The following is a 27856-nucleotide window of genomic DNA, read 5'->3' on the forward strand; positions in this document are numbered from 1 at the left end:
GCACTTTGAAAAGGGTGCGTTTTTTTCCTAACCTCCATCTCTTTTCCCGGCACATGTTCAATTATTAACTGCTCTGACGACTCTGCGGGGATGGAGGCAGAGACAGACAGAAGGCGGTGCAGAGAGAGGAGATACTTTATCAAAAATCCAGCTGTGACTCTAACCAAGCTCGGGTCTATATCCAACTCAGAGACCTTCTAACTGAGACTGATTAATGTACAACTCAGGACTGATGAGAGAGCCAACTTTTTAGGTTCATAAATCAGGTACATCGACAAAATTACCCAGACATTTTTGCTGTTTTAGCAGAGCTTCGCAGTGTTGTAGGAAGTCTTCATAATTATCTGTAGCTTTAAACATGAGAAAAACATTATTTTTTATCTTTAACATACTGTAGCAATTCAAAAGCCTGCATATTGTATTGTTGCCTAAACAAAAAACATGTTTTTTTTATTTCATTTTGCTGTGGCAGAGTAACACAACACTCACCTCATGCAGCATCAGCACATGATTGAGTAAAAAACTCAGCGCTCCCTCAGCCCCACGGTTGCTCTGTATATTTCAACAGATTAGATTACATAAAGCTTTAATGATCCCCGAGCTGAAAGCTGCCGGGTGGTTAAATTTATAACAGTGACGAGCCAAATTAAGGCAAGAAGTCATTGAAATAATTTGAGCAATATAAACAAAAACCTTTGGATACACAAATAAGATCAGACTGGACCAGATGAGATTATTTGCCTCATTAAAGGCTTTCTGCTGCTTCAGCCTGAACAGCAGCAGCAGCAGCAGCAGCAGCAGCAGCAGCAGCATGTAGCTCTGTCAGCCTGCAGAGTAACAGCCACATACATATTTCATGGACCATACCTCCAGTGTGTGTGTGTTGCTGTATGAAAAACTGTCTGGCAGCGCGTCAGAGGAACAAAAATAGACCCTGTATCTGTCCTGATACTGTTTCTTCAAACTGTCGGAGTGATAGCGCTCCTCCTCAGTCGTTCATTTTGATTCACTGTTGATCCCTGAGGAGGAAATTCAGGGTCAGCAGGGTCAGGGGCTTGATCAGAGACAGTGTGTAGCAGCGATGTGTTTCCACCGGGTAGTGTGTTCTCTGTTGGTGCTTGTGTGGCTCCAGCTGTAAACACAAGCAGACCCTATTTACCCCCAGTGTTTTACACAGTAAATTATGCATCACTTGTGCTTATGAAATACACATTTTGCACTTCATGTAAGCTCAGTCAACAGCTGGTGCCCTTTTTAAATCTCAAAATCTGCGAATATTGTTTCATCTCTTCTGCTGATGGTCTTTTTCTTTTTTTCTGTGCTGCTGGCAGTGACAGAGCATGTATGACACAGGCTTTTATTTCACTGGCTAATGAGCTCAAACCATTTGCATTTAGAGAAATGGGACTCAACTCCTACACACACATACAAAACTGCAAAACAAATACATCAACAGAGAAATGCTCTGATGAAAAACATCCTGCAAATACATAAAAGATGAACAGTCCGTCAAAAACACACAGTTGCAATAGACCTAACGACTGTGAATCAAGTAATCACATTGAATCCTGCAGCGGGAACATATTTTATGGAGAAAACAAACTTATAAGGGCTGCTGGGGGTGTGTGGTTTTCAAGTCTTTTAGAGGAAACAAGGCTAGGTGTTAAGGAACAAAGCCCTCTAGGCCAGCAGAGATCAATACAAGTCTCAGGTTGTTTTCTTGCTGTGTTGGATTCATGGCACCCTGAGCCTATCCCTGCTTCAACTCTCAACAGGCTTCCAGAGATCAACACTACCTGGTTCCCAACATGCCTCTCTCCCCCCTGTCACTGTTCCCACTGCGTCTTTGTCATCCCAAAGTCAAAGTGCAGGTTTAAGCAGCTGTCTATAAATCTCCTGGCTTTTCAAATGTCAATATAACACTTTGTTGTCAAACTCTGCCATATTTCCCCCTTGGCATGAACTGGACAACTTAGACCTCAAAACAGTCCCAAGCTTTTGAGCCAGTGAGAAATGAAGCGACCAAGCCTAAAGGAGATGCGAATAGCTAATAATCCAGTTCGCCAAAATCAGAAACTAGTGTTGTGTCAGTTATTGTATGTGTTTTTTGATGGAGCATCGTTTCTCAAATGTCACTCTCCTTGTCCTTGTGGAAATCTTTTTTCCATTGTGGAACTACTGCCCCTCTTGGCAGCTGTATTTTACTCTGAGTTCCTTTAAAGGTACCTGCAGGGTGCCTCAGTCAGAGAAATCTCCGTCATCTGAGTCTTAATTCTAACTCTACACAAAGTAGATCTGGTGAATGTCAAATTGTGCTACCACAGAGTTTAGAAGTGGTACAAGTCATGTGCAAAATGCTCTTTACTATTCTGAAGGACCTTTTGAAAATAGCTGCTGATTTAACCTCTGGCCCTGGTGTTACAGTGCAACCTCTCCAACCTTGAGATGAACACGTGTGGACAAACTGTACTGAATGGGACCTCAGCAGCTCTGTGCATTTAAAATAGGATTCATCAAAGCATCAGCTTTATCGTGCAGCTTCATTCGGGTGCAGCAAACAGGCAACCTATAAACATGAGCACTGATGTTGTTAGTATTCTAACCTCACTCTCTCTCTCTGTAATTTTTCCTTGCAGTCCTTCTTGCTTGAGGTCAAAGTTCAACACTCATCATGGCAGACGAATCAGACATGCGCAATGAGTTGGCCGACCTGCAGACGCGCGCCGACCAGATAGCTGATGAGGTACAGTAAGACACACTGGATAAACATGCTTAGGTTTCCATTACACACAGATGTATATGTTATCTGGTGTTCATTAACAATATAGTGCAGGACAGTAGAGGTTTGTCTGCAAACACTGGATGGTGCAGGGAAATGGGATTATACTGTGAGATGAATTGAGAAGGCAAACTGTGCATTGAAAAATACCATATTATTATTATTATTTATGCATGCATTCTGAGCATTTTAAATGGATTTCTTTTAGATCCAGGCAGTATTATGTTATCCAGGGGGCATTTTTTTCATTAGATGACCAATCATTTTTAACAAATACAGCCTAAAACATGCAACTGTATCAGCTGCGTTTTTCAGGATTGACTTAATAAGAATAAAATGCAACCCACCATGCTTCAGTCGGTAACTAAGTCAGATCAGAAAGCAGAAAACCTTTTAACCTTTATGCAAAACTTGTTCAACAGTCAAAACAGATTTCCTCTCAATGACACGACTGTAATGACCTCTTCTCATAAAGACATAAATAAATCTCCAAAAGCCTCCAGGCTGACAGACAAAGCTGCTTTAATGTAACCTCAGCTTGTTTTAGTAACTTGTTCTCTAAGTTCCTTTCATCAGGACTGTGCTTTTTTTTTAAGAAAAGGGAGAACTTTACCCTTTTTAATGAGTGGAGAGGATCTCAAGAAGAGCAGATAATTCTGTGCTGCAGAATAATGGAGCAGCTCAAATGGCCTCATTAAACATTCATGAGCAGATAATGCAAGGCCAAGAGCCTCCGTGGATGTGATGAGGGAGGGGAGGGTGAAATCAGGAAAGCAGGGAGGAATGGATGGAGGGATGGAGAAACAGGGGGGAGAGGAGACACAGGAGATGAGGAGATAAGAAAGGAGAGGGGGTGAAATGATTTTGAATCAAAAAAGGTGTTTGGTTTAAGAAATGGTGGAGAGTCTCAGAGGAATCCTACTGAGGAGAGAAAGTTAGCAGTCAAAGATAGAATTAGATCATTAATCCTTGGATCAGAGGGGAGAATAATAATAATGAAGGCTAATTATATGACGACCAGTACTTTGTCTGCTCATTTAAATTAATATATCAGTGGTCTGCTATTCTGTTCCCTTTTTAAATGTTTTACAAAACCTTCATATGAACACATTTTTTAATATGAATGTATTTTTGTTTTAAAATACATGTTTATTATGTTACAGGTTATGTGCTGTCCATTGTTTTCCCTTTATTGAAGACTTTTAGGTAATAACTCCCCCTCTCTTTCCCTCCCTGCAGTCTTTGGAGAGCACTCGGCGTATGCTGGCTCTGGTCGAGGAGGTGAGTCCAATCATGACACACACATCACATAATAAGACGCAGCAGAGGGGGAGAAGGCATATTTACGTGAAAAGAAGAACAATTTACCCACATGTTTTTTTTTATATTTTGTGATATTAACCATCACCAGCCTCATACTTAAACATAAAGATGGATTCCAAGTTGTCCTTGGACCATTTAGATCTATTCCTCATCCCTCAACTTTTGCGTGAGGTAAATTCCAGGTGAATGAGTTTCATTCAGGTTCACCTGGTCATTCGGTTCATGGATTAGCACTCACTGTGTTAAACTGTCAGTCATCATCTACAACCTGAACTATACAGAGGGGAAGTGACTTTGGCTTGAAGGAAAAGTGTCAGCTGAATCCTTAACATTATAGATAAGATAATATAATGCAAACTTTATTCTGCAGAAACACATCCTGAGTGAACTGCGCCATCCAAACCAAACCACTCTCAGACCTCTAGGTAACAGAAACTACAGAAACTGTCAGAGTCCATTTTAACTTCAACTATACCCTTTTACACTGGCTGCGTTTACATGAGACTTTTGATTCCTCTTTAATTCAGAATAAATATCAAATCCTCTTTAAAAAGATTAAAAATGACCTCGTAAACACCTAATTCCGAATGAAAATGACCATTCCGAATTAAACTTTAAATCCGAAGTAAGTGGCTGGTTTATTCTGATTTTAAATCCGAATTGAATAATTCCTCGATCATGTATACGTTCATTCCCCTTTAAATTAATTTGACACACATATTCCGCGCTGGTGGGCACATATTCCAGGATGTCTGCCTGAGGCAAGCGTTGGACTCGAGCCAAGACTTTTTATTTAAAAGGACCCTTAGAAGAAATGGATATCATGAAAAGAGAGGGATGTGAGGTAGCTGCAGCCGTTGCACTAACCGTTGGCTTTGATTCGCCAAAGTACGGTCTTCTGCCTCCCTTCTTCGGTCCTCTATCTCTCTTCTCCTCCTCAGCTGACAAAAGTGAAGCAGTATGTTTGTGTCGAGCTGCTTATTCAAATCTATAATCAAAATCAAAGCGAAAATTGTACTTATTGTGTGGTCTTCTATGTTGTAACCGAAAATAAAAGAAGCAGGAACTGGAGTCAGTTTTTTTCCGGTAGACGTAAATACGCCACGCCCACCCCTGTCGAATCAGAACCTTTCCCAACCCCCAGACCTTAAGCGGAATTGAATAAAGACGATTAAACATGTTTTCCATGCAAACCTCAATTCGGAATTACTATTTCCATATAAATGCGAAGGAGAATACTTTAATTCCGAATTATTTAATTCTGAATAATTAATTCCTAATTAAAAAACATCATGTAACCATGGCCACTGCCAGTTCAAAGTGTCCACTGTAACGTCTGTCTTCAGTGTAAACTTCTCTGACACTAAACAGTGAACAGAGCTGCTGAGCTAACATCAGAGGTTGTAACAGGCGAGGCTGGATCACTGGCAGGGCAGAGCAGCACTGTGGCGTCTGATCATGCATCATTTGTCTGACAGACAGCTCGGGTAGAAGATCAGTAGAGCCTGCCACTTTATGTATCATGCTGATCAAACTGTGGAGTAACTTTGCACAAGCCGGCTGAGAACGTACAGCAAAATTAAGCACAACATCCAAGTGATCGGCCATCCTTGTTCTGAATGCACTCGCTTCGACCGTCAATTACTGTTTGGTTCACTCTCAATGATGACGCTTCCCTGTTACATATCAATAGGGTTACAAAGGGGTGGAACATTTCTGGAAAGTTTCCGGTAAATTTCCGTGAGAAGTTAAGCTGGGGAATTTTTGAAATATTCCAAATTGTAAAATTTCCATGGGAATTAATGGGGATTAACTGGGAATTGAGGGTAATTTAATGGAAAGGTAGCATAAATATTCGTTTTGTTATAAGCAGACATCCATCCTAAATAATACAATTACATTTGATAATTGTAAGTTAAACATTAGAACCATACATCAAATTAGTTAAATATATTACCACGTGATATCATAAAAACTCACTTCACTTTTTGTAGTCCACAGGCTCAAATATGTGGCTTCAATAGTCTTGTGCTCTGGGCTCAAAAGTGTGGTCCAGGATTCTAGAAATCATCTGTGCATGTGATGGAGGAATGCACAGTACATGTAGGGGGCATGGTCTCAATAGCCCTGCAGTAAGCAGTGTGCTATGTGATTGAGGAATAGCATAGATATTCAACTGTACTTGCATGAAATCTGGTTGTTTTAGTCAGAATTATGCTAAAGTATATTTTCCCCAACTTTATTTGAGTTCCCTATTAAGAGCCTACCTTCAATTTAGTAAATTCCTGGTGTATTCCTGTTTATTCCATAAATTCCTGTTAATTCTCATGGAAAGTTTCCAACTTTGAAAATTCCCGGAATTTTGCAACCATACATATCAATGCCATAAGTGTTGAAAAATGAGCACCTTCATATTTTGATGCATGGTAAAATGAACAGCTCAATCTGCAACGGGAACGTGAGTTAGTTTACTCTGGATATTATGATCAGCCGCCCACATTCCAGGAGGATCCGAGAAGTATTGAGAGTTAGCAGGAGTTAGTGAGCTCTATGTTTTACTGCAGCCAAAGTCTGATTTAGGGCACCTGGCAGGCATTTGGCATGGCTTATGCTGCTAGAAGTTCAGATGTACTTAGTAGTGCTGATCAAGCCGACTCTTCTGACCATTTGAAGAAGGCACCTTTTTGATCGGCTGACTAGATGGTTGTGAGATTCGGTTTCCACAAAATTATAGACTTCACAACCAGCCACTGTGCTAATTTAAAGAGTTTTCTGTGCTTTTGAGTAACTCTGCAGAAACATGATGATGAGTTTGCGTGCTTAGTGGAAACATACTGGGAATTTGGGGCAGGAAAATGTATCAGTCTACCAGGAAAAGGATGCTTAAAGTTAGTATTCCAAAAATGATTTTCCTCTTTTTACTGGCATAAACTTGTGTTTGAGCCTCTAACTCCAGCTATTAGCTTTAGGGGCACAGACACATTTTCAATAGAAATAAATAGGAATAGAAACTAAACTATTGTATTTCAGCTGTTCAGTTACATGGAAATGGCATTTTGGGCGACTGAAAATGAAAAGACTTGAAACAGACAGAATTTTTTGAAAATGCATCCCCTTCCATTGCCATGCAATTCGGCTGTATGCTGATCCTCTGTAAACGGTGAGGTCTCAGCGCACATTGATGTTTATTACTCGGCCAGTCAGATAGCCATGTGGGAGTAGGAGGACAATAACAACAATGAGCTACTGAGCTGTATTTGTGCTGCTGACTACTGAGTTTATGAACACTTCACCACACCAAGTTTTCAAGCGTGAGTTCGCCATACTCTTCTAGTTCGTGTTTACTCACCGCTCTGTTTAAGAGTGGCTCCATGCATAGGCCTGTGGTGTTCCTTGGTGTTGTTTAATTATGAAATTATACTGCTAACTTCTGCTCTGGCATGCACACCATTTTTTTTAACGCAAAAAGAAAGACTTCTGCTTTCATTGGGGTTGTTCTCGTGTCAACAAAGCCTTAGATACATGTCCCTGTTCAAACCCCTGAGACCAGCCAGTATGTCCTAATAAGACAGAGCCATGAGAGATGGAGCGAGACCTGTGGCTGACCTGAGCACTGTCTGCTCCATGAACAAGCCTTTTAGTGGCAGAAGCAGAATATTTGACATTTGAAGATAATGCCAGGGGAATGCCATTTGTCCAATTCAGCTGTTAGTCTGTGATTTTAAAATGTTCTGTGGTTTGTTAGCACACAGTGTAAGTTTTTCCGTGAAGCTCCCTGATGGTATAGATCTGAAGCTGGAGCGAGTGAGAGACAAATAGCCAGTTCGTAACGTTTTAGGTTCTTGCGCGTCTCTTACTGACAACATGCTCTTTATTCCTCTCACTTAGCATCTCCCAAGAGTAACAGGCTCAATATAGACTGAAGCAATAAAGCAGCATGGATTATAGATGAAGCTCAACATGCCTCTTTGTGTAATACAGAAGATGTTATATAACTCTCTCTATGTTTATGTACGAGTTTATGGACTGAATATCTTTCACAAATAACCTCTGAAGTGACCAGATGTTGTATCAGGTTTAATTCATCTGTATGTTACAGATAGTGAAAGTTTGCGCAGAATGACAACAACCTTGCCTAGAAAACATAATAAATATATATATATTTTTTTTCAATATTCTTTTTATTGTTTTCTTTTTTGAGTGCAAAACACTGACAAAAAAACTTGTTACTGCCCTTTAACCCCCCACCCCCTACATCTCTTTGCACATAAATAAAGCAAAAGGATAAAATTAAATAAAAACAAGCAAAAGAATAGAGGAACAAAAAAAGGAAAAAAAGAAAAAAACATAAGCCAAAAGAGATAATGTCTTCATACAACAGCAAATTTCATATGTGTATCTTTTTTCTAAAAAATAAAGCATAAGATTTTATAAAGAGATACGCACTTCATGATATAGTTAAAAAGAAGACTTGATAAATAAAAAAATTAAAAATAAGATAATATATTTTTAGCCTCATTTCACCGACTCTCTTACCGTACTTCAAAATTAAAACCAAGCTCCTGTTTTTTATTTTATTTTTTATCCTACATGTTGATAAAAGTCACCTGTCTGTCTTGTAAACTGTAAGCACGTGCTAACCCTCCATGACCTCTCTTTTACAAGGGCTTATAGTGTACTTACACTAATTGAATAAGTGGAGAGCAGTCGGAGCAGAGAGCACTCTCGCCTTGTGATCAGTCTGAGATCTGTGAACTGATACCTGTGTGTTCAGGACTGTTCACATCAGATAGGGTTCTAAAGCTATGACTGATTAAACACACTCACAATATTCCTCTACAATGACGTTTGAAAGTGAGTTTATGCTGGGGAGATATTGGAGAAAAGTGATGGCAGAGTTTTTCTCTGTTCAGCTGAAGCTCCATCCTTTTAGACTACGCTCACACGGCAGCCATTTTCTTCTGATGTCACACCCAGGGTGGGGAGCTTAGATGTTGTTATCATACTGCTTTGTTTCAGGTTGTGAGTTATTAAAAACAGGACATTATCACCTCACTGCTCCTTTATCAAGTTTCAAGTAAAAAAAAAAAATCATGACCCATTAGCTTCCATCAAAACACAACTAATGTAGTTCAGCTTTGCTAACATTTACATTTGAGATTCTTGAATAACCCGTGTAGAAGCCTGAGGTTGAACTCAAAGGATGTATTTAAGCTTACTACATAACATGAACTGTGTAGCTTTTTCAATATATATATTTATTATTTTATCATTTTCAGAACAAAACAACAGCATTCAAGGCTCATTTTGTGTACAAAGCAGATTTTTCACCCCTTTCCACAAGCACAGAAAATAAAAAAATAAAAAAGATAATTAAAGACCTTTGACTCAAAAAGACATGACACATGTCAAAAAGTGAGATTTAGCAAAGACAAAAGAAAAACGAACAGACAAAAAGCAGAAAGAGAAAAACAAAAAAACAACAACAATACAAGTATTAGCAGCTTTTTCTTTAAGCTCCACTGTTCATTTCACATCACCCTGTCCTTGAGTCTGCCATTTATGAAACAATAGCCGTAGTTTTTTTATGTTTACACAAGCAAATTGATTATTTGTTAACTGACAAATTTAGTAATGTATGACAGAGGATAAGGGCCACGCTAAGGATACAAAACAAAACTGAGTTTTCTACAATAAAGTCTTAATGTTACGAGAATAAGATTGTAAGAGAGAAAAGTTGTACATTTTACAAGAATTAACTTGTAAATTTACAAGGTTGAAGTTGCCACTTTACAAGAACAAAGTCAGAATCTTATGAGAATAAAGTTGTAATGATGTGAAAGAAGTCGTAACTGCAGGCTAAGATTGATATGTACAATAATATAGCGGGACATTAGGTGGTCAGCCGTTCGCCTGCACTAAAATGAGGAACACAAATCATCTTGTAAAGTCCTGATACTTAAGATAATGTGGTACTGATGTGCTAAAACATTGAGTACTCAGTTGTTTATGAAATCTATACTTGAGCATAAATTCACATGGTGCTCTCCATCCCTCACTTTGCTTATGTTGACATCTTTTTACTTAACATGTTAGTATTACAACAATTCAAAGTTTACAGTTCTGTGCAGGCAGATGTCAGTGCATGATCTTACCTTTAACACTGTGGAAATAATCCATAGTCAGTTCTTGTGTCCTATTTTGACTCCTTTTGATGACCATGTAAAATATTACTTTTTTTAAATAACAGAAAGGAACTCAGTGAAAATATAAAAGAGGTTACCATTATTTGAATAACATAAATTAACTCAATTACCTGAGTAAAACAAGGTCACCTGTAAAAACACCTGCGCTACAATAAATGTAATATTACTCTATCTTAATCTGACGTCACCACTTTATGAAGTTATCTCATAGAGATCCTGGTAAGTAGATTTTGTTACTTTCCAACAGAGCAAAATTATGGCATAAGTTTTGCAGCATTCAGCATAAAATTATTTAAGATCTTGTTTCCTTTTAATTGAAACCTACATTTTTATTGAGTTGTCATATACCAGTTGGCTGTATACCCAAAAATACCATTGAAATTCAAACCATGGCAAATTTTTGTCATTACATTACATTGTATCAGTTTCCTAGACATATTATCCATGGAGAGATGTGGTGTGATGAAGTCTCTTATCAGAAATGGCAGACTTTGCAGTGCAACACCTTTGATACCCTTATTGTGAAAAGCTTTTACAGAGAAAGATCCAGTGATACTGAAGCTCTTATGAAAACTGTTATCTTCACACTAGACCTGCAGTGACAAGAAATGAGAAACTCAGCGGGGGTTCAAAGTAAATCCTGATTACGGAAGCTGGGAGAGATAGAAATGAAAAAGTATGTAAGGAAGAGATGAACATAAAAGAGATGAGGAGAGTGTGATGGAGAGGTAGGACATGATGTTCAAATCTCCTCACTCTGTGCAGCAGAGAAACAGGATCTGATTGAGGAACAGCGTCAGGCCTGAAGTCAGAGAATACATTACACAGGATTGATTCAGACATTGATACAACTGAAAACCAATGTCATGTTGCCTGGATGAGAGAAATACAGACTTAGGCTAGTCATATTTTCAGAGATACTGTGTGTCTCAACTGAAACAAGATGTTAGATGATGACATTTAGTTAATACAGCTCGATTTCAGACCAAAGGATAATGGTTTAATGTAATTTTCTATTGGAGGGACTCTTTAGGATGCTCCAAAATAATTCGATTTCGAATAACACCAGATATGAATGAACCAGCAGGATGTTGTCTTAGTTTATGGAACAAAAACAAAGTGAGGCAGCCAGCCTAACTCTGTCCAAAGTTGACTGAATTATTCAAGCAGTAGCTGGAAAGTCAATGATACATATATGTCATATGTTTAATTCACTCAAAACCCAAAGTCTAAAACATTAAGTTGCAGTTTACTGGGGAAAATACTCCAAGTCTCTGCTTGTTCTATGACACTCTCTAGGTGATGAAAATACTTCGCCTTGAAAATCCTGGAAGTCACTGGTTTCATATTTAACACCAAAGAATCTGTCACTAATAGATTTACGTTAATCAGACATACATAAGGTTGAACAACATCAGGGCAGCAGGTAGATGCTCTGTCTCTGTCTCCACACTGACTGAATTAGCATAGATTCCAGGAGACAGCAGAGTGGATGTCTCCATGAACAATCAATACCAGGCTCCGAAGACTCAGTCTAATTGTCAACACGACACTCGCTTTCTTTCAATTGCTCCTTTTTTTGTTCTCAACTCAACTCAACTCAACTTTATTTATATAGCACCTTTCATACATAGAAACATGTAGCCCAAAGTGCTTCACAGAGTAACAGACAGTAAGAAAACAACAGCAATGGTAGAATTATAGAAGGCATGAAAAAAGAAGAAATACTTAAAAAAGAAAAGAAAATCAACACAGTAAAATTAATAAAATAAGTAAGAGTGGAAATAAAAGTTAAAAATAAGGTAGAGTTAACGAGATCAGGTGAACACAATAAATAAATAAGATAAATAAATACATGTTAAAATAATGGTTTAGATAATAATGATAAAAATAATAAAAATGATGATAAAATAAAATAATAAAATAATAATAAAAATAATAATAATAATGATACTGATAATGCAGTCCAGGGCTAAAATAAATTACTCCACATTAAAAGCTAGATTAAAAAGGTAAGTCTTAAGTTTACTTTTAAAAACACCCAGAGAGCTCGCTGTTCTGATGTCCAGAGGCAAAGAGTTCCACAGCCTAGGGGCATAAAAACAGAAAGCCCTCTGGCCGGTACCTGTGTGAGACACACAAGGAACATTTAAAAGGGAAGCATTCGAGGACCTCAGTGATCGGGCTGGAACATAAAATGACAGGAGATCAGTGATGTATGGAGGAGCAAGGCTGTTAAGAGCTTTAAAAACAAGTAAAAGGACTTTAAAATCAATTCTAAAAGAAACTTCTATCTACTTTCCTTCTGTTTTTAGTCTTTGTTTCACACTGATGTCCTGCTTGCTCGGCCTTTAACACTTCTTGAGATCCCTTGTGCAAAGGAAACTTATAATGACTGTATTTACTTGAGAGATTGTAACAGAAATAGGCATCACCTTTTGACTTATAGTACCATCTTCAATTTACCTTCAAGAAGAATTTGAGCTGCAAAAACAATTATCTTGTGAGTCAACTGAGCAGGCTTAAAATGACTCTTTTACAAAGCAGTGCGATACACCAGCACTTCCTCTAAAAATAGAAATGAAGAACAGAAGAAAAAGGAGAGTTTAAAATATTTATCGCTATTAATCTCTTGATAAGTTGTCATCACCTTTCATGTTCATTTCCTGGGCAGAAATGTATTTTGGGATGAGCTTCTGAAACATCTGAAGGTCCCAGACAGAAACTGTGGCTCATTGTATCAAATGAAAGAGTGAAAACAACCTGATAGTCTGAAAGTGTGCATGTGTGTGTATGTGTTTGTGTTTGTGATTGTGTGTCTATCTGTCTGTCTGTCTGTCTGTGTGCTTGTGTTTAACCAGCCATACAGAGATGTGAGGTCATCACATTATATTGTGCCAGCTGGCGTGCTCAGATATCCTGTCCTGTGGTTCAGGAACCGTGACTGCACTCACATATCTTTGATGATTCCCTGTGAGGTAAACAAGCCTAAATAGCAATCATCAAAGCCTAAGCAAAAGCATTTGTAATAGGTCTAAATGAAAAAACTGTGATGTTAGGTTAGATCATCTAAGTCAAAAAAAGTAAAATCACCAAAATGGACTCAAGTGCAATATTTCCCCAATCCAGTTCATCCATGCCCTGAAGTAGTTCCAGTCTATTATAACCACTAACTATATAATGTCCTGCACCGGTTGCCAACTTAAAATTGAATAAGTTCCCAGGTTCACAAAATATTGATTTCAAATGATTTAATCATGCAGCCAAAAAATGCTCCCCCTTATACCATGATTGGCAGCGCTTCCATGACAAGAATGTATTCATATTAGCCTATATGTCTTATTAACATTAAAGTTAACCTTTTTCATTTACTTTAAAGTTAATGATCAGCATTTTTATCTGTTATAAATCACATTGAACTGAACATTTCCACTGATGGTAAAGCTAGACAAGGCAAAGCCCATGTTGGGTTCTGTTTTGTTGTTGCTTCGTGTCAATCTTCTTAAATTTGGTTTACACCCCTTTCATTCAACTCTTTGGCTGTTTTCGAAACCGACTGCTATACGAGCAGTACGTACTGATTTGGCCAAAATTCAGTATGTAGTAAGTAGTAAGTGAAAAAGAGCAAAATCTGCAGTATGCGAAAACTCCCCGGATGATTCGAGAAATTTCACAGTATGCCTTGCATACTGTTTCCCACAATGCATAGCACTCGTTCCTCTTTTTCTTTTTCCTTCTTTGTTGACGAGGGAAAATCCGGTTTAGGCTGTGAAAGTTATTGAATTCCTTACAAACCACTTCTCAACTTTTTAAATCATCAGTGAATGAATTTTTTTTTTTTTAGTGAAGCATTTTCTCTATCGGCTTCGCCGTTGTTTACTTCCGCTGTTTGAAACCGGAAATCAAGTGACGTCAGGCCCAGTGTACTGCAACACAGGTCAAACAGAACAGTCATACTACAGACTAAATTCAAACGCAGAATGTAGGCGGCCGTTTCGGAAACAGCCTTTGTCTTTTGTCCTCTCCTTTGACCTCTAGCTGTTTCTGCACCGTTTACCTCCTCTATGTTTCCTGGTTCCTCCTCTACTCCGTGAATCCGCTACAGAACTCAGCAGGATCCTGATCTGGGAATAGAGCTGTCAACCATGATGTCACATCCCCTCTTTTTCAAATCAAATAACTAATTAAAGATCAAGCGGCAACCTCCGGTCTCAAACTATGAAGCCCATGCGGAAGTGTTATAAACTGCAATTCATCGAGAATCTGCTTGAGGCTGGCTGCAGAAACACCAGAAACCACATACACACCAATTCAAGAAAGCCAAACTTTACAGCATTAATAAACATGTTTACAGCCTGGTTCACAAAACGTCTTGACTCTACGTAGCTAATTTCTCTATCCTCACACACTGTACGGGGGTGAATTTTTTTCTAACGCAACGGTTCAGAAGATATTAGATTACCAGTTTTTGCACAAATAAGGAAATGACTGACTATACTCCCTGATGGGAACACATAGCTGTTGGCTAGGAGGCTCATACTCTGCCTCTTTATGTCACACTCTGCCTGGTTGACTTCCGCATTTCCAATATGGCCGCGGCCGTCGATTGGTTTCAAAACAGAGCTCAGGAACAAATGGGTGACGTCACGGATACTACGTCCATTATTTATACAGTCTATGTTAAAGATACATTTCTATGAAAAATTAACATTTGGACATGAATCAGCATTAAGAACTAACTATAATGATGGAAACCATGTTTGAGAAACAATTATAAGATATGTGTTTGGATTTTCAGTTTGAATCAAATTCCATCTGTTAACATGATGGAGGCGGAGTTTATGACCTACAGTCAGTCAGTAGGGGGAGCTCTAAACCTTTTTGCTTCACAGTCAGTGAAGAACAGTTCATCAAGTTGTCTTTGGTGACACTTTGCTGTCAAGATATAACACACCATTATTATGAGATATTGACCAATCTAAATCAAGTACTGAGCACAGCTGGGTAATGTTGTAATGACTGTATATAGTGAGATAAATCAGCTAATGTTTATAGAGTTCATAGTAGCTTGAATTCACAATTTATTTCTCTTAGCTGTTCATGTTTTAAACTATCTTTGTTTGCTCCACAAAAATGTACACATGTTCAGTGAGAAAGCTTTTCTTGTTTACCTTGAATAATGTTTTTCTTAAACACTGAGATGAATTCAGACTTTTGCAATGTGTTCATTTGTAACACTTAAATTGCAATACTGATCAAATGTTCTTTTTATTATACAGCCCTACATTGAAAAATACTAGATGGCTCTTCTAAATAAGCGGATTTCCTCTTTCTAATTTGATTTGCATCCAGAGAAGCTTTCCAAACACTCACTGATGAACAAGGTTTTAACTCCTTACTGATTCAGATCCACGACCACAGGCTGATATCTTTGGCAGACGGTTTGATTAATACTAATATCAGTAGCATGTCTAAATGGCCTCGAGCGTGGCTCACTATCTATCACTGCTCCAAGAAGGTCAGAGCACACTTTGATCCAAAGAATCTGACGCATGAACTGAGTGGCCTTTAGTGTTTAATATCCGTCAGAGGGAGCCTTCGGCTTATGAGAGCACAAAGTTGTTGTTTTTACCATGTGCACACTGGTTAATAATGTCCTTACTGTGTGTTTATTGAAGTGTGTTATTATGTGATGGGGCCTAGCGTATGCATGCACAGAGAAATACCAGCACATGGGAATGTTAATGTTTTTGTGTTTGTGATTGTGTGGTTGAACAAGTGCCAGCTCTGTAAGCCGAATCCTGAATGTTACATTACTGGAGCTTTGTCAACAAATCTCTGGTACCAGCCCAGTGAACATTACAAATATAGCACATGCCATTTGGTGGACCAGTTTTTCCCAAAGAATCTGTGCCTCAAAAAACATGCATACATTATGAATTTCTTGTCTGGTTTTAGACAGTTTGCAATTTTATTTTTGACTGTGTGTGATTTACTTGTCTTGGGATCAAGACAGGGTCATAATTTTAACTTGACTGCCATCTGCCTTGTAAATGAATTGATAACTACTTTTCAAAAAACCTATTAAACTTTGCAGAGCGTTGAGATATTTTGGGGCGTTTTAAACATATACTGGACACATACATCTCCTAATGTAGTCTTCCCTGGGTGATCCAAATTTGACTGTATATTGGTATTGTATTGGTATACTGTATTGGTATACTGAATGATGCCATTTACTATCCTAGAGAAGATTGTTATGATGAGCAGTGTGTATTTCTCTGACTTTGCAGTTTCTTGGGTCCAACAATGACTGCAGTCCCAGTTCAGCTGAAGATTATACAACAGGATTGAATACATGGTTAATTGATGTCTAGCTGAAAATAAACAAGATTATCATTACCTCACTCAGGTCATTTAAATTAATATGTAACTACAGTGAGCTGGCTCTTAGCTTAGCTAACAAACCATAAAACACCTTCAAGCTATCCAACTAACCAACATGTTGTACCTTCTTTTCTTTATCCATATAAAAAAACAAAACCTTTCACTGACAAGATGCCATTTCAAAAGTTTGTTTCAGAGTGATGTTTGATTGAAGTACCCCCTTCTCTTACATAACAGTGCTTTGCCACAGCCCTCTGGGTCTCGTATACCCATTCCAAACATTCACTCCTGGAAATGTTTTAAAGAATTTCTAGACTGTCCCTAATTTTACAAAGTTGAACAAATCTGGTCAGTCTCACATTTCCTCCATAGTGTGACGTCTTCCTTTCTGGACAGGGGGCGGGGTCTCAGGAGGGCAAACATGGCATAAAGAGAACACGGTTGTGCAATGTTTGCAAAATATCCATAATGGCAGACTTAGCAAAGTCTGAAACTAGGATTTTCTGTTAATGCTATGCTAAATTGGATCTATTCACAGTATTAGCATATAATTGGAATAGGATGGGTCGAGACTATGAAACAGCTTTATTACATGCACAAAAATCACACTTGTTGCACATCAGTTGCACAATATAAATGTTGTCTCCACTGCCCACTCGCTCGAGGAGAGTTGGTACTAACTCTTTTACTAACTGACTTTTGCTGCATTCACACATCCACTCACCCCGGTCTTTGGTAAAAACTTTACCAAGGGGCTGGTGGGGAAAAGTCTGGGTAAAATTGGGATGAAAATTTCAGCTGTTTGCTTTTGCGCATGCAGCTCACCCTAAAAATTTAAGTCAATTTTCAGGAGTTTAGAAAGACATTGATAGCCACCTCAGAGTGTTGGATGGGCTAAACAACCCAGGAGCTTTGCCAAGGAGAACAGGGACTTTTATTTTTACTATAACTGTCTATTTCTTAAACCTAAATCTAACCAATAGGAGAGTTCAAAATTAACCATACATTAGAAGAAAGCCATCACCACTAAAGTAGCATCACAAAACCTCTGCAACTGGCGGCCTTGGGTAAGAACTGTTGGATCGTACCATCTTTGGACAAAGCAAACCCAGCTGATCCCTCTAATTTCAGTCTTTGTGCTAACCTAATGCCAAGCTTACAATCTGGCTCTGTCTTCATATGAAGTGAATAACAGAGAAGCATTTAGAGATATTGATCTTCTGACAAACTTTTGGCAGAGAGAGTGAGTTTCCTCAAATGATTATTTATCACTTTTAAGTCCAGCTGGTTCCCTTCTCCCAGAAGTTATCCTTATACTAATCCCTTCAAGAGTCTGTGAAATAGACTGAATACTGATGACCTACAAAAGCGAATAAGACCAACCGCAAAAAGCTTCAATACTACTGTGTAGCTGTTTTTAGCATTTAGAACCACTGCTGCCATGCAGGTATCAGATAAATTGTACAGCATGCTGCAGAAACAGCTTTGTGAGTGACACATTTGATATATAAAATAAGCAAGATTACATTTTTCAACATAACACCACTTAAAGGTACGATTTTGTCCACTGGGGTCTCCAAAATGAACTCAAAGCAAAAGTTTGCCGCCGGAGCTGCAACAGAACTGATTCATGATTTGATCTTCTTCAATAGCTCTGTTTTTCCACTCTGTTAACCTTTACTGATCTGTCACCTTTATTCCTCTTTTCCTTCTTTTCCCTCCTCTCTTCTTTCTGTCTGTGTGACTGTTAGAGTAAAGATGCCGGCATCAGGACTCTGGTCATGTTGGATGAGCAGGGAGGTAAGTTATAGGGACAGAAACACTATCCCTCTAACACCTGTCCGCATGTAAAATCTGCTCTGCTACCACTTCTGTCCTTGATGCTATTTCATGCTCTGTAATGGGAGAGATGTCATCAGCAGTGCTTCCAGTATAACACTATCAAATGTCCACTGAGGAGAATGACCTTTATTGTTTTATAATTACAGAACAAAATTGAATCTCTTTGAGCACTTCTGCCAAGTCTTTAAAGTAAGAATTTGAGCCAATGCGGCTAAAATGATTATACTGGATGTGACTGTTGAGCCAGCCTTCTGCTTTGCCTCCCTGCTAATACGTTTTTATGCTCTCAACTGCTTGTCAGAGAAGTACTATATTAAGTTTATCTATCATCTCCTCTTATATTTTTGTCTGATAGGGCTTTAAGTCAGTTATATAGTGACATAAAACACTTAATGATGTCTCAAATGTTTTTAACCATGCTTTCTTCAACCTTGTTGCTCTTTGTTCTGGGGCACCTGATTGACAGACAGACAGACTGAGAGGTCAGCCTGTAAAGAAAGAGACTTTATCATTATCCTTTCTCTGATGGGAAAGACTGATCAATTTGACTGGTTAAGACAAACACATGTTCGTACTCTCATATTTCTTCCCATCCTCTCCACCTCTAACATTGAGATTTAAAAGACCCTTCACCAATTGTACTCATCAAAGTTTGATGGTCATTAACTCAGCATGTGAAAAAAGGAGACTTAAGTAATGGCAGAGTTTAAGAAACTGATATGCATGATAATAAATATAAGATCCAGCTGGATTCAGATGATGGAATGAAAGTCAGGATGTCTTTTGACATATGCTGCATTGATATCTACTGTACTCAAGTACTTTGTAATGTTCACTGGGCTGGTACCAGAGATTTGTTGTCGTTTCTTAGTCCAACAACATTTTGTTTTTTCCTGCAATTTATGCATTTTTTGTGTTTATGTTTTAAAGAGATAGCTCAGTTTCTTTGTAGCAGGGTTGTATGAGATACTTGTAAGTAAGTAAGTAAACTTTATTTATATAGCGCTTTTCACAAACAACAGTCACAAAGTGCTTTACAATGACAAGACATGCAGAAAGAAAGATAAAACCGATAGGCAACATAAAAATTACAGAGGTTACATGATCCTTAAAAGCAAGTTGTCAATAGCAAGTGTGTTACACATAGGGGGTGCCAGTCATCTTAGCCTCTTCATTGAGAAATCAGCTGGGTGCTGAACTGTAACAGCGAGGCTGTAAACAACATAGTTTAGCAAATTTCAATAAACTCCAACCAAAGCACTAATCTCTTGTGAGTGCATGCTCTATTTGATAAGTTTTTATTTGATAAGCCCATCCAGTTTTGCACTATTCGAGGACACAACACATACCTGTTCTCCTATCTTCAGCACACCCATCCGCAAATCGGATCTATGTCGTATGAGTCACTGATATATTGTAAACTTTGATATTTCTGCATCTCAGTGTGACATAATATTAAGCACCTGATGTTTAAGATTTCCCAGCAAACACAATAATGTGTGTAGATTGTGTTGTTTCAGCCAAGTCTTCCCCTTTAGCAGCGAACGCAGTGTATTTTGTTAAGCTAACATATAGTGTGGACCATGGGTTGTGTAATTATGCAATAAAAATACAATGAGAGTCAAGCACTTATTTTGGAGATGCATTTCCATTTGACTTTTCAGGTTTTCTTTCAAAGTATGTAGGAGAGTTGACCTTGTCTGTAGTGGTTGATAGCCTAGATCCCAATCCAGCTCTCTCAACAAAGGGACTGACCTACCTGACACTACACCAGCATACCCTGTGACTAACACACTTACTAATGGCAAGTAGCCCAACTCGTACAACCCCACTTAAAAATGACGGAACTATCCTTTGAAGGTTAACACTTGATTAGTTAACTGATTTCAGTCAATGTCTACGAAATCTGACTGGTAATTATCAGGCACAGATTTTTTGAAGTGTCAAGGCAATGATTGACAATATTTTTCAGTAATATTATTCAATAGACAATATTATTCCAATATATACAGTTTCTCTCTACAATAAACACTGTGATTTTACGGCATTATTGAGTTACACAGAAGTTATTCTTAGGTATTGGTACTGTATGTTGAATTGTCAAGTAACAGCTAATTTCTAATATTTAGCTTCAGTGAAGAAAGCACGCTAATTGTAGTGATCAATAGAGCTCTCCTGGTCTATAGTCTTAAACAAAGCCATGGTGGTATAATACATAATACTAATAATACTAATAATAATACTACTACTACTAATAATAATAATAATAATGATAATAATAATAATAATAATAATAAATAAAAATACATTTTATTTGGGGCGCCTTTCAAGTCACCCAAGGTCACTTTACAGATAAAAACATTCATCATTAAAACATCATTAAAACAAACAAACAAAAAAAAGTAATAGATAAAAAATTAAAAACTAGTGAAGTGCAGTCCAGTTAGAGGTAATATGCCAATTTGAACAGGTGAGTTTTGAGTTGGGATTTGAATGATGTTATGGAGTCTGACTGTCTTATGTGTGGAGGGAGGGAGTTCCAGAGTCTGGGTGCTGAGCAGCTGAAGGCTCGGGCACCCATGGTACTGAGGCGTGACGGGGGAATGGTTAGTAGTCCAGCAGAGGTTGAGCAGAGGGAGCGGAACTTTTTATGATGAAGGACTCAAGTATGCGTATTCACTACATATATTTTTTTAATCCCAGCCTCTCTCAGTTAGATTAAATTAAATGTATTCACTTTTTGAATGATGTTGTGCTTTTTGCTGTAAGTTATACCTCTGAAAGCACAGAGTGGGACCAAAGCTGCTAAGTTTGTCTTTTCTCCAGCTGATTTGACACTTTAACTCCAATGTCCTTTTCTATTCTGGCAGTCTTGTCTAAAGTGACAGAGGTCAGAGATATAATCCACTCAGCAGTCTCCACTATGTAGAAAACACTGACACTGACCACATGTGTCTCTGCTGCCTGAGAAGTAATGCTCAAGACTAATATGGCGGTATTTTGGCTTCTACCTATACCAACATTCAAGTGACCGGGGTCTAGTAAGTTTATGTGTGGATGTAAGGCACTTTAATTGTGTGTAAAGGAGCGTCCCGTCACAGCATATGCAGATAATGTGTGTATGTATGTGTGTTACTAAAGGCTTTTACTCAGCTCCATGCCTGAAAGAGCAGCCTAATTGGCCTGTCAAAGGAACATATAGCCTGTTTCCTCTATGTCTCTTCCTGCTGTCTCCTTCCCCCCCCAGAGTAACGGCTGCCACAGTGCACAGCTCACTGCTGTTAGCACAGGACAGCAATCAATTCACAGATTTAAATTACCTCGGCCTCTCAGCAAATGTCCTCTTAACCTGATCCCCCATCTGTCTCTCTCTCTGTCTTCCTCTTCTTCTTCTCTGATTTTCTCTTCATTACCTTTGCGTCTCTCTCCTGACCTCTACATTCCTCCTCTGTGATGTTTCCTAATTATCACTTGGTTAAAATCATGATGAAGCTCTTTTTTGGCTTCTCTTTTCTAACACATCCTTCACCTCAACAGAGACTAATGAACTACACAAGTCTCTATTGTTGGAGTCATGTTTTTCCACACCAGAATTCCCTTTAATATCACCCAAAAAAAAAACAGAAAAAGACTCATAACTAATGGCTTTGTGAGCCTAACGTAATTAATAAAGTCTAGTTGAGCAGTAAACTGTGCTGAAACTAATCCCCCCTGCCTTTACACACACACACACACACACACACACACACACACACACACACACACACACACACACACACACACACACCTAGGTCGTATGTGGGAGGAGATTTGTAATTCCTTGCAGTGATGTATTACCTGCCGTGGAGGTCTCGCTGGAGCTAATGAGTCCCCTCCTGCTCGGCTGTTACATGCATGTTGACTGGAATTATACCCCAGTCAGGACTGATGGATGGCAGCTCCGCCTCACTGAGCTCAAGTAGCTTGAGCAGTGTAGTTTGAATGCAGCTTCTGCCAGGTGAAAATGTGGTGTATGAGTGCAATTGTTTACAATGATTAAAGTTAATTGCTAAAGTTAATGAATAAAGTTAATTGCCCAAAGCTGTTTACCAGAGGCTGCAGTTTTCACTCTTTCTATCCTCACTAGAGTTATAATAGGTTTGAATTCTTCTTTTTCTTTCTGTTTATTATGTCTGTTGTTCTAGCTTTCAGTGCTGGTTTCTTGGTTTAGTTTGTTTATCCTTTTTAAAGGCTTAGTTTGTTTATATGAGTTTTAGTTGTTTTATTGTAATACACTTGTCAGGAGTGAGACCCAGATCTCAACTCAACTCAACTTTATTTATATGGCACCTTTCATTCATAAACACATGCAGCCCAAAGTGCTTCACAAAATAACAGAGACAGAAAACAACAGCAATGGTAAAATTAGGGCATGATTATAAATAAATAATCAATACCGTAAAATTAATAAAATAAGTAATAGTGGAAAGAAAAGTTAAAAATAAGGTAAGGTTGACAAGATCAGATGAATACAAGAAATAATTAAATAAGATAAATTAATGTTAACACAATGATTAAAATATTCATGGTTAAAGTAATAACACAAATAATAATAAATAAAAGATAATAATAATGCAGTCCAGGGCTAAAAATAAATTACTCCAAATTAAAAGCTAGATTAAGAAGGTAAGTCTTAAGTTTTATTTTAAAAACACCCAGAGAGCTGGGAGAGATGAGCCAGAAAATGACATAATAAGAACTCCAAACACTTTATCCATAAAAACTATCAAAAATTTGTATTCAAATACGAAGATCAAACAACCACAACCACAAACGACAAACCACGAAGGATGTGTCAGTCAGTGTACCTGAGTCAGTGCTTTTATGAAATAAATAGACAAAGATGAAGACCAGACATTCTCTAAATGTTAGAGGTGGGCTCATGGCTCATTAAAAATGTAACTCAGTTGACTGTTAATCCACTATCAAAGACATTAACTTCAATAACTGTTAATTCGTTCATTGGAAGTAAAGAAATACGTTAATGTGAAAGCCTGTTAAAAAGGACGGCGTCCATCTTCTGCAACGGAAAGGGATATTTCCCTCAAAGTCGTGTAATCACAACAACCTTCATCTGAAATACCCAAAGTCCATGGCCGCTCGAATCTAGTCATAGGTGTTGATCGGTGCACTTACGGGTTTAAGACCCCACATTTTAAACTGGCCTGATTTATCCAGAGTAGACACATTCAGGAACAGTAAATGTTCTGGATGTTATTTGTCTGTGTTTCAGTCATGACTAACTGCCCTTTTTTACACAACGTATTTCAACATGTCACTTTATGAAAGCAGAGGTGTAAATAATAAGATTAGTGATGGCCTAATTCCATTTAGCTGCCTCATTTCCAGGTTCCTGTTTTAAGCATATTGACTCACTGTCACACTCTGGCTCACTGGGACTATTGGGAAAACCAGAGCCATTGTTAATGTACTTAGTAACACTGGTGCTTATCCTACACTCACTGATCTAAATGTCTGCTGTAAAGACGACACGTTGTACACATTTATCTTGATTTGAATCAGTCTACTTTCTAATTGTCAAACCTGGAGACTGACTCGAAGGGGAGGAGGAGAAGGAGGGAGGACGGCCCTAACACAGTAATCCTCCATCAGATGGGAGGGTTTAAGTCTGAGCAGATAAACAATAGCTCTCTCTTTCTCACACGTTCCTCCTCTGCTGAATCCCACACTCTGCATGGGATTATTACTGATAGATGCTGTTTAGTGGCCGTGTGAAGCAATTTGTGGTTACACTCCTCACACACATACAGTATAAGTGGCAGATTTCTACCTTACAGGTGGCTGAAAACACATTTTAATCCTTCTCCTGATCCTCTCTCCTTAGCTGTAAGATTTGCCTCTCATCTTTAAGACGGGAAAAGAGAGCGAGTTGAGTCAGAAAAGGAAACATTAGGAGCAAAAGTAATTTTCCTTCAGGAAATTGTTTACTTTTTAAAATTTGGCCTTTATATCCCCTGCTGTTGACACATCAGCTGTTAGATCAACAAACTGTTTGTATTTAACATTATGCACCTTGACTCTGACTGCACATGTCCTGAGCCCGTATGCATGTCCAGCCATTACACAAACAGGACCATTAGTCTTAATGTACTGTTATGGAATTGCCCATTTGGTCGTAGCGTTAGCTGCATGCACGACTGCAAATAATTGGCCAATTAACTAATGAAAGCGAGGCTGAACGCCATATGTCCAGGGAACCTCCTGGAAAACCCCTATCCAACAAATTCAAACTGTGCATGCCTACTACGCATAAACAACAATAAACATGGCAAGTGGTACCGGTGTGACTGAGATCAAGAAAACACAATTTTTCAGCGGAAGAAATGGACATTTTATTACAAGAATATAGAATGAACAAACAGCGATTAGCAGCAAGTCAATCGTCAAAGATAACAAACAAGGAGAAAGGGAGAGTTTGGCTTAAGATCTTGAACCGGGTAAATACGTGTGGTGTTTCTGAGCGCACAGTAGAAGACCTAAAAAACAAAATAAGCAACATGAAAGCGGCTTTGCACAACAAGCATCGCCACGAACGTGGTCCAGGTAGAGGACCACCTGTCCCCCCATTGAAGGATGAGGACTTGTTAACTGAGTTGTTTGGGAAGGATTCACTTCATGGCTGCTGTCAGCAGAATGTATGTTGTGATATCTGCAGTTCATTGTACTTGCAGCACTGGCAAATATTTTATTCATTACAAGCAATTAAGTCTTTATTTTTGGATTTTAATATCTTGGAATAGAGTTTCATCTAGACTTGTCACCAACTTGGACTTCATACAAAGCATGCCCTAACGCCCTTTACCTTCTCTACTGTATGGAGCCTCCTTCCCATGAAGGCTCGAGAAGAGCTTTAATAAACTGGAATTTCCCAAACACCAGGCGTTGGTCATTGATCACATGTTTCTTTGTATCTTGAACATGTGTTTTATGATCGTGTGTGTCCTCTTCAGCACAATGTGACTAATCAAACCTGAAGAGTTTTTCCTGGCAGACAAAATGCCCCTTTCCACAGATGGAGATTACAGCTCTCCTGTCCTATAACCATTAACCAGGCAGCGAGAGGAGCTGACCTTGACTCTGAGCTTTTTATAGCTCTGTGTCCATCTGAGTCTGCAGGAAGCTGTGGCTACTGAATGATGCTTTTCATCACAATGATGAAACTGAGAAAAGCAGTATGTCGTTTTGGATGGAGGTAGGACACAAAAGCTGTTAGAACTGTGAAGAGTCTAAGGGGAAAAAAAGCACATGCAGGCCAATATCTTACTTGTCTTTTAGTCCTTTAGTCATCCAAAGTACCCAACATTACTAAAGCTTGTTGCCTGCTTTGCCTTCTGCATCGCACCCGAGCATTTTACCTCTTGCACTGTGGTATAGAGCACCAAACCTCCATTTCACTCCTCTCATGCATTTGTCCTCACCAGAACAACTTGATCGTGTGGAGGAGGGCATGAACAAGGTGAACGCAGACCTGAAGGATGCCGAGAAAGATTTAAAAGATATAGGACAGTGCTGTGGTCTGATTTGCCCATGTATTAAAAAGTAGGTACCAGCCAGGAGCTCCGAGCTCTTGCCTGTCCAGTGCTGGTGGTGGTAGTGGTGATGTCTGATGTCTCTTTGGTCACAGTCAATGTCTTTTTTTGTCTTTTCTCCTTTGTCTCCCCTCTCCACTCCCCTCCCCCTACTTCCACCTGCGACTTCTTCTTCTCCTCCTCTTTTCTCTTCTCATGTGCTTTCTTTTGCTGGGAAAAATGACAATGTGTTGGTAATCAGAGCAACTGGAGCGCATCGAGGAGGGGATGGACCAAATCAATAAGGACATGAAGGATGCAGAAAAGAATTTGAACAATCTAGGACAGTTCTGTGGTCTATGTTCATGTCCCTGTAACAAGTAGGTGCTGCCTGTGTCGCCTGACTGCATGTGTTTCAGTGCCTGCCTTCCTGCCTCTACCTGTGCGCCTGCCACTGGTGTATAGAGCGTGATGAACTGGGGTGTGAGTGGTCAGACCCATTGCCACAACAACAAACACTCTCGGGATGGGCACCAGCTTTGCATGAATGTCTGAAAGTGTTTGCAAGATTGTACTGCATGCATGAACGACACACACATTTGCTCGATGCCACTTTTTCCAGCCCTCGTGGCTGCTGTCCGAAGAAGCCCTTCATTAAACATTGGATGCAAGATTCTCTTCCAGCAGGTAGCCACCATCATCTGGGATCTGGGCCACAGGACTTCCTAATCCTCCTGAACCCCACTCTCCCAATCCCCACCCTATAGCACCCTACAGCTCATTCATATCCAACCAAAGAATTAATCAACTGGTTGCCTTTTTCACTACATCACTTACATGAATGTATGACTTTCTCTATTAAAGGAAATAGACATGCTGATGTGCTATGTTTGACATAATTAAATTAATAACTTGAGGCCCTTGCAGAACATTAACAAAGCTCTGACAATCAAATACATTACATTTAGTTCAGTATGTAACACAACTAGCAGAATGTAATGGATTTGTTAGATCAGAAATTTTGGAAACGTGTTTTATCTCTCTTGCCGTGGGTTTGATGATACCACTGTCATGTCTGAATAGTTAATATATTGCTGAAGCCAGTGACTCGGTAGCTTACCCCAGCCCAAAGAGAGGGAACAAGGGTAAAACAGCTAGCATGGCTCTGTTCAGAGCTGACAAAGGTGGTTGTTACAGGCAGTCAGGTTTCAGACTAATTCTTTATGAACACTTAGTTTCTGTACTAATTAAACATCTAAGTATCTCTCAGTGAGATCCATTTAACCTTTGGATCAGGCCGTTTCCCCATGCTTCCATTCTTTATGCTCAGCTAGCTTTCATCTGATGATAGCTTCATATTAACTCTATCAAACATGACAATAAAATGGATCTTCTCATCTGACCCCCTGCAAGAAACCAAAACCTTGTAAACAGTACTAATGGACACGTTACAAATTAAGAAGGCCTCAAAGGTGCAGTATACAATTTGTTTTACAATTCAGTCAAATTAAAGAGTGTGGGTTTTTTTTAAGCTGTGTTGTACGATGGACTTGACAATCATAAGTGCACTACCTATTGTGGATACTGGTCTGCTCAGCCTCTTTGATGAGAAGCTAGCTGAAGAACCAGAACAGAAGCAAGAATATGAACTGCTGCAGACTGAGCAAACTCTACTAGTAGTAATTTGAAACTCCAACCCAACACACCAATGTTGGTGTTAAGTGCATGCTGTATGTTTCAGTGCTTTACTT

At 38.8% G+C, this 27856-nt stretch overlaps 1 protein-coding gene across 1 annotated transcript in view; it reads left to right on the forward strand.

The window, feature by feature from the left end:
* The window catches only part of LOC117810016 (synaptosomal-associated protein 25-A-like), a 65127-nt gene that overhangs the window by 29777 nt on the left and 7494 nt on the right, over positions 1–27856 (forward strand). The window contains exons 3-6 of the mRNA XM_034679553.1: positions 2637–2743; positions 4019–4060; positions 18447–18495; positions 26019–26136. Of these exons, the coding sequence (XP_034535444.1) occupies positions 2672–2743; positions 4019–4060; positions 18447–18495; positions 26019–26136 (281 nt within the window). The 5' untranslated portion in view covers positions 2637–2671. The remainder of the gene's footprint in view (positions 1–2636; positions 2744–4018; positions 4061–18446; positions 18496–26018; positions 26137–27856) is intronic.

Source organism: Notolabrus celidotus, chromosome 3, assembly GCF_009762535.1.
Source record: "Notolabrus celidotus isolate fNotCel1 chromosome 3, fNotCel1.pri, whole genome shotgun sequence".
In the NCBI taxonomy this organism is placed as follows: domain Eukaryota; kingdom Metazoa; phylum Chordata; class Actinopteri; order Labriformes; family Labridae; genus Notolabrus; species Notolabrus celidotus.